This window comes from Egretta garzetta, unplaced genomic scaffold (assembly GCF_000687185.1).
Source record: "Egretta garzetta isolate BGI_Z169 unplaced genomic scaffold, ASM68718v1 scaffold287, whole genome shotgun sequence".
NCBI lineage: Eukaryota > Metazoa > Chordata > Aves > Pelecaniformes > Ardeidae > Egretta > Egretta garzetta.
This window is the reverse complement of record NW_009260435.1, coordinates 5,583,664-5,592,057: the sequence shown is the minus strand read 5'-3', so window position 1 is coordinate 5,592,057 and position 8,394 is coordinate 5,583,664. Positions and strand designations below refer to the sequence as shown.

Here is an 8,394-nt window from a genome sequence, read left to right as displayed (position 1 = left end):
ACAGAATGCAGATCTATGACCTTAATGATTTCCAGGCATTATACAGAGTACAAAGCGATGCTTTCTAACAACAGTGTGCCTTTACTTTGTTAGTCTGTCCTCATCTGATTAAACTTTAAAGTGCATCTTATTTAAATAAGGAGAGCAACAGCCTTCTCTGTTCGGCTACCTGAAATTGGACTGCTGGATGGTGGAAGAACATGTGTCTCATCTCACTGAAGTCAAAGACAAACCACCTCCTATGGATTGTGATAGGATAGAGTTTGGAGTTTGAAGGCATTGTTTACGATATGGAGTACAAAAGTATGTAATATTATGTATAAAAATTACTTTTCCACATACATGTCATACACACATACTTTTACTGTAGGTACAGACTTGAGTAAATTCCTTCAAACCTGGATTTATGGTGGGCAGAAATAGACTTTACTTAATAGCCTGATTTTCAAGGATGCTGTGGTACTCATTTGTAAATGATCCGTAATTGCTTAGTTTAACTTTGACCATGGAAACTCAGCACCTTTGAAAACGAGGCTTTTGACTTGTGCACCTAAATCTGAATTTAGGCATGTAATTTTAAACATCCAGGCTTGAAAGATTTGAAAATAAAAGTACCTTTGAAATTAACAGCTGAAAAGCTGATTTTAATTTAGAAAATTGTCATTATTTTCAACTCTTTAAAAAAAATCTGTGTAACCATTTCAGGATATGACCAGCCTCTCTTTAAAAGTAACATGGAAAACAGCAGCATAAATACCTCCCAATGTACCAGTACCTGCCAAACCTTTTTTCAGTTAAACTTGAATTTCTGGTGCACATGCAACACAACAATGAACACGCTAGCATTTAATTTAAAGAAAAAGGTGCAAAATGAAAGTGCCTTATCAATTCAACAAGAAAAGCTATACCAGTAACTACATTTTATATTAATTAAAACAATATATAAACAATATCTCTTTTGCTATATATAGTCTTCATGCCCATTTACCCTGTAATATATTATAATGCTATTGTTGCTATTGCTATGGACCCTTTTCATGCCATTCTGTCTACTGGCAAACAGTGGTAGGTGAAAAAAATCGTCCTTCATGAAACAATGAGCAAGTTGTGCAAACTGATGCTGAAATCTCTGCAATGCACACCAGTCGCTGATTACTAGGTGGACTCTCTGTTCTGATCAACAAATTGATTGTTCTGTCAAAAGTCTGGGCAGTGAACTACAAGAGAAAACAACCTTCTGACATTAGTACCCTCAGTCTGTGTAAACAGAGGTCAAGGATTGAGAAGTTGAGACAGAAAAAGGGTCCATATTTGTAGGCATAATGGAAATCATATGCATGAGAAAAACAAGTTCAACTTTGTTTCATTGTTTCCCATCCTTCGCCTGACCCCGACCGCCAAGAGATGTGCAGTGTGTTGGCTCCCTAGGTCTGTGCAGGGCCATATAAAGTGTCTTGGTTTTCTTTCTTTTTTTTTTTTTTTTTTTTTTTTTTTTCTTTTCCTTTCTTTTGTTTTAATGTTTGTACTTCAGACATTCTAGAAGTGCTTAGGTGATACGTTTACCCATCAATTTGCATTGCTGGCTCAAATTCTGAAGTGAACAACTCCTTGTAAAGTGGAGGAAAATGAAGTCGTACAATGTCTGGGTATATTGCTTTAAATGCCATAAGCTTTTCTGTATGTCGTCCACACAGTGCTCTTAAAGTAGACACTTTGCATATTAACTGTAAAAAAAATGAACAGAAGTCATACGGTCATATATGGAACCAGGCCTCCCCATCTTGCTGTCAAACACTTTGAGTTCACGTAAATTGTTTACCTTAACAATGACATTTCAGATGCGTAGTCAGGGGTGTTTGTTATGTTAGATTAAAAAAAGAAGAAGAAAAAAGCTGCTGCCACTAAAAAGCTATTTAAGTAATGGATTAATGCTATTTGTGAAATAATCTTTTCTGCAAGTTCTTGGGAGGTTCATTGAGTTTCCTCACTTGCCTACCAAGCACTGGACTGATACAGAATTATTTCATGGCTAGATTTTAATTCATGCAACTCAAGTCATTCTCTTGGAAGAAGGCAGTCCTGACTACTTTTAAACCCACTGTGAATGTTACGGAGGCAGCTACCGATTCAATAGATTCGTTTTTTTAATTTATGCCAAATAAGGTGAAAAGGAACAGACCAGAAAAATCCGTACTTCAAAAATATCACTGGGGTTCCCTGAACTTACTGGGTAAATTATTTTTATCGAAGCATATGGAAGAAACTTTCTTCCAACAAAGGTATCCAAAGTATATGCTGGGAAAAGAATTATATGAGCTAGGATTTGAAATAAGGACAATCTGCAGAGCCTGGGCTGGACCATCCTGCTTCTAAGGTCCTTCATTCTGTGGTGTGAAACTAAACATAAGCTTTCCGGCTGTGCAGAGTTCTGCAGGAACTACCTCTGTAAGGAAGTGCCTATCCTTCCCCAGTTCTTCATATTTATTTTTTTTTAACATCACACCACTTTTACATTTTTGAAAAATTAAGTGAAGATACTTTAGATTAGCATAATAGCACCCAGTATCTTTTTTTCTCTTCCCTAGGCATCACTATTAGGAAGAACTGCTGAGAAAAAGGCTGCGTGGGGAACTTCTCATGGAAGACTGAAAAACAGGGTTAGTTTGGGTATTGCATGTTATAACAACTTCATTGTCATGCAGGCAGATTTCATGAGGCTTAAGGCATGCATGTTGTAGAATTGAAGTAGCACTCTGTGTGGCAGAAATGATGTGTAGGAGAAAAACCTTCACCGCTTTTCATGAAGTTCAACATTAAAATACCTCTTTTCAGACCGTTATCAACCTTGTTCCCTAGCACATCATTTCACCTCTTCAACTAAGCACCTTGATTTTGAATAAAGAGTTCTGGGTTTATAAATAACAAATAAACTGTGTAAAAGCTTTTTACACCACTATTAGGATATTGTTCATAAGAAAGCATACTTTTCACAATCATGTGACATGGCACAGTAGGAGTCTTACCTTTGTTAGAATTCCATCTTCTCGGTGGTTCTTCTGTAGGACATGCTGAAGTGCTAGCTGGATCTTCTGCTGGAGTTTTTCAATTTTTACTTTCTCCTGAAGCCACGAGCGATCTAAATATAAATGGAGTTAACACCTCTGGTACTGCACATGTCAATCACAGTGCACCGGGAAGTACCACATCTGTTACAGATTCATCTGTCTGGTTTGCAACCTTCCTTCCACTTCTTATATACTCTTACATAGAAATATTAGATTATTTTGGAGGTTTTGGAGTGTATTTATTATGAGCATTTAAAATAACTTTTATAAAGCCCATAATTAGAGGAATGGAGCATATCCGAGTAAGGTTTATCAACCATTTGCTAAGAAGGTCTGTAAAATGCAGGGTATTTACAAAACAAAGCTAGTGACTTTTTAGTGGGAAATGAATAGATCACATAATGAACAAGTAGCTGGAGTGGATCTTCTCGCTAAGATCTACAGTGACATACAGAAAAGTCAGAAGCAAACATTCAGCTATTAAAAAAAAGCTCCTAAACTCCTTCGCAGAAAAGTAGTATCAGCTGCTACATCCTCTGCGTGGCAGAACTGCGGGATTCTGGGGCTTAAGACACAAGGCTAGCGTACTTCCGACCCAGCAAACAGCACAAAAAAGCATTTTTGATAGTCTGGGTATACCCTCTGTTGCTAACAGACTCTTCCACCACTGCTCCTGACTCCACTTGCCGCAGGCTAAAAACAGAGCGTTTATTTCCTTGGGTGTTAAGCCAGACATGAACTGACTTTCTGCACTGCTATCTTGTTTCACCTGACCTAATATGCCTTCCCAGAACCTGGAGTACTGTGTGTATCTACCTGAGATTATTGAGTTATTTTAGTTGTGGGTACAGTAGACCCAGGCTGACTCTTGGGGCGACTTGTATGTCTGGCACCATAATTCTCAGCATACCCAGTCTGACGATGGGGACAGACCTGAGCTACCTTAGTACCTTTGTACCACACTAAAATGGCAGCCCTGCTCAACGGACCTGAGGTGGCACTGGAAGCATTCTGACACAGGCTTGAGATAGTTCTGCTACAGATGCAAGCTCATACACACTGAAAGCTGCCTACATAAATTCAGTGGCTGGTTTCTGCCTGTCTCACCTACCCAGTGGTCTCACTCACATGCATTTAAGCTTTTGCAAAGAAGCCGAGTCCTCAACAAGCTGAAAATTTGGAAAACGGGGGCTTAGATTAGGATTTCCAACTTAACAAAGTTATTCCTAAATACAGAGTTTTAATGTGTTTATTAAAATAAAAAATTCAGTCAAGGAGGAGACACTAAAAGAGATTATGACATTTCACACTGTCCAATAGTCTTAACATTATAATTAAAAAGACTGCAAAATAAAAATGACCTCTACCAAATAAACCTGGAGCAAACCTTTATCTCTTACCTGCTGACATTAAAACAAACGCAGAAAACAAAGCTATCTCATCTTCTGTCAGGTGCATAGAACATAAACTTTTTCCAAATTCAAACACAAAACTAATGAAGTCTTCACAACCTGCCAAAAAGAAGGTACAGCTCATGCCACATGGTTCAAAACTACTTCAGAGCTACAGAGTTGTTGATTTATTCTGACGGAGGTGAAAAATGGGTGTAGGCGAACAGTATTCTTAAGGACTGTGGAGCGACAGTAGCAAAATCTCACTCCATGCTTGAGCTTATTACCCCATTCCATGGGTCCCGAGCTCCCACGCCCTAGCAGCCAGTATTTTGAAAATTTTGCACGCTGCTATCTTTTCCACATTTGGTTCTTTTGGGATAAACACAGGTAAAACCCAGGCCATTTTCAAGCTCAAAATCAGTTCAGCTTTGTTTCTGTTCTAAATGGAACTTTCTCATGTCACTGTGGACTGGAGGTTTGAAACATGTACTTGATAAGTGCTGATTTTAAGACTATTGAGCACACAGAAGAGGGAGGGGAGAGAGGCATACAAGGTACATGCAGGAGCAAAGGGGGAAGCCAAGGTCCGAAAGCTTTTCATGCAGAAAAGGAACTCTGTCTCCTTTCATCCATTCTCTTGCTCACACAGGTGTAAGTCAGGTTACTGCTGCTGTTACACATGCTGTTACACAGCTCGCGGAAGTGGAGTCCTGCTTTCAAGGGGATTGCAACCTGATGGAAGAGGACGCACCTCTGCAGACCTCAGTCCCAACCCAGCCTAAATTTCTGGATGTGGTTGGTAACAGATGGAAGTTAACGTTTCATTGGAACCCACATCTGATACTGCATTCTTGGAACTGTTTGCTCTCAGACCTTGTACCTTGAGGCGTTTTAGAAAGGCAGAGAATACTTCAGTATTTGTACAGCATTCTCTGCTGATGTATTTTCACTGCCCTGCAAAATGGCTTACATCCCAAATCTATACCCAGTGAAATGCATCCTTTTAAAATTAGCAAAAATATACAGGAAAAAAAAATCAAAATTATAAACTGTGGTTTGATAAAAAAAATTTACTTACAGTATTTTACCTGCAAATAATTGGACTTTGCATATTACAAAACACTATGAACATCTTCAAAGCAGTAACGTCAGTATATCCAAAATTAGCTGAAAATCTGCTGCCATTTCCAATAGGATATATAAAATATTACACCAGATAGGAAATTTGGACTTGTGTTCTTAACAAGTGTGTCCAGACTGCCTTGCCCTGATCTCAGTGTTGCATTTCAACACGACCAGTCCTTTACTGCATGGAGTTAAGCTGTTTTAACTCCTGAAATCAGCTTGGCCTCAAACAGAGCTAGCATGACTGCTTACAAAATAAGCACTCTGAGCTTTGGAACTCTCTTATTTGAATGCTATAACCTGGATTTCCCAAAGCAACTGTCCCCTTGCTTTTCCACCTTATTATTTTTATTCTGATTTTTTAAAATACAACACTTGATGTTTCCTTACCTAAGGACTTGAAAACCTCTGGGCTAGCATACTTGCCATCAAAGTAGACTGTGTTGTTCTGGGAGTCAAAGGCACGGCACATTCTGATGAACACAACCTCTAAAGACCCTAAAACAGAAACAACGTATGTTTGACTGTTCAAGTAGAGACTTCACTTGCAGAGAGCAAGCGAGGATTTAATAATTTCCTGTGCTCTGCCCCCAGTATCGGTCGAGTAGGGTGGTGGATTTCTGTGGTGTAACAGAGCACAGTTTGCTTTGCTAATAGAATTAATTCCCATAAACCCCTGTAGAAGTTTTTGCTAAAGCAACTTGGTTAATGCTAATAAACTCTAATAATTTTTCTTAGAGCAATAAAGTCTCTGAAGTCAAAGCGGCTCAGTTAGCTTTATGTTCATGGAGCTTTGACACCTTTGTCCAGTATTTGTAAACTGCATTACTTCTACAGCACCCTGCATAGAACAATGTGGATTTTTACCTTGAAATATGTTACTCACTGTTAGTCAGCCAAAATAAAAAATTTGAACCCAACTTTTCCACCTTTACACACCCATTGCTCCCTTTGTTCCCAATGAAAATTTCATAGGTAGACTTCAACTCCTAGCCAGGGTAACTAAGGCGGTAACGTACTTCAAAGAAAGACACAGACAAGTTGTAAGGTTTCCCCCGTATTTTTATCATCGTTGCACGACATAGGTATACATGTGTGTGCAGTTGCTATGTACAGGGAACGCCTTCCTCAGAACTAGTAGAAGCAGACCTTAAAATGGACCCACATACCTGCTTTTAAAAGCACAATTTGATCGTTTTGACACAGTTCCATAAAGCCATCAATGCGTTTGGCAAATTCCACTACATACTGTATAGCTTCTGTTATTTTGACTGCGCATAACTGCCACATTACCTCCCTTTGCTGTTTGAGAGAGAAGAAAAATTGCAAAATTACTAACGAAGGTCTGGAAAGCCCATCTGCATAAAGTAAAACTGAGCTGAAAAGAAAAGCGGAGTGAATTCTCTCCAGCACTCCTGGCTACAGTCTGCTTATCAGGCGAGGGGAATTAACCTCAAAGCCAAAGCCCCACGCAATGAGTGACAGCACGAGCACGTAAGGCTTCTTCAGTGATGTCAGAAGAGATCCAGGTTGGAGTGGTTTTCCTTCACAGGCCAAAAATGTCGAAGTATAATGATTTTGGTGATTTCAGTGGGAATTTTATTCACTGCATCAGAAGGAAGCGCCAGCTAGCAGTGCATAATCACACTTTTGCTATCAACTCCTGTATTTTGCACTGAATGTAAATTACCCAACTAGCTTGTCCTCAAGTAAAGATGCATATACAGAGATACATATATGAAGATCATCTTGTTAACAACATAAAGAATGCATGCAAGTAGTGATTTTTTTCATAAGTTGATAATAATTCAGAATGAAGTCACCTAACGAGTGGGAAAAATTGTATTATTAAAGGTTAAATATTTTTTGTGGAAATTAAAAGTAGGTTCTAAGAACAGCGTGCTTTCATAGTGCTTCCCAAGACAGTTTTCCACAAGGAGCCGTTTGGTGGTAGTTTGTGGATGGAAGGCATATTGGAAACGCAAGCATGGATTAAACCTCATAGTTCCCACCAGGGGTTGGGCAGCAGCGCGTTGCTGTCCCACAGGTAAAACTGAAACACCGAGCGACACCTGTAGAATGACTCGGGATCACAACCGGGCTGGAAATCTGACAATAGTTTCATGCTTGTAAGCTCAAAACAAAACACACCATGTAAAATGACAAAACTCGGGGGCTTCAGCTTTTCCTGGTGGCGGTTTTGATCCAGGAGATTGCAAATTAAGAACGGAAAATATCGTGCCATTTAGGATTGAAAAAATTTCTCTGGTTTCTTATCCCTGTTTGTCAGTCACAGACAGGCAGACTGCAGGAGTGTGGCTCTGCCTTTTCCTTGTACCTGCAAAAATCACAAGTGCAAAGGATATCCTAACCGTCTTGCTGCTTCCGATTCTAGCATATTATTTTTTTGAAAACACACGTAAATCTACATTCCCGGTGGTAAACAGCAAGCAGTGAAAAAGTGAATTTTGCAGCGTGTTAGGGAAACACCATGCCTTAAGAAAAGCATGCCATAGTTTGGCCTGCTGTCGTACCTTGTTCTGGTAGTTCTCAATCTCTTCCTGCAGGAAAGTCTGCCATGTTATCTGCTGCAGCTCCTCTCTCAAGTACTGGCAAGTTTCCATGTGCGACTTGGAAATGTTCTGCGCAAGATGCTCTAGAGGAAAGACCAGAAGGCAACGCGCGTTAGAAGCGCGGAGCTGTACCCCTGCAGAGGCGGCGAGCTAACGTGCCCCAGCGGCAGTAGGGACCGGGGAGGGTCAGCCGGTAGGGGGCACAGGGTTTGCTTCGATCCCCTGGGATTTTGTCGC

At 39.8% G+C, this 8,394-nt stretch overlaps 1 protein-coding gene across 1 annotated transcript in view; it reads right to left on the bottom strand.

The window, feature by feature from the left end:
• Positions 1–983: 983 nt before the first annotated feature.
• The window catches only part of RORA (RAR related orphan receptor A), an 81,112-nt gene continuing 73,701 nt past the window's right edge, over positions 984–8,394 (bottom strand). The window contains exons 5-10 of the mRNA XM_009643822.2: positions 8,119–8,240; positions 6,754–6,886; positions 5,975–6,082; positions 4,466–4,576; positions 3,024–3,136; positions 984–1,724 (exon numbers count right to left, since the gene is read on the bottom strand). Coding sequence (XP_009642117.1) covers positions 1,560–1,724; positions 3,024–3,136; positions 4,466–4,576; positions 5,975–6,082; positions 6,754–6,886; positions 8,119–8,240 — 752 coding nt within the window. The 3' untranslated portion in view covers positions 984–1,559. The remainder of the gene's footprint in view (positions 1,725–3,023; positions 3,137–4,465; positions 4,577–5,974; positions 6,083–6,753; positions 6,887–8,118; positions 8,241–8,394) is intronic.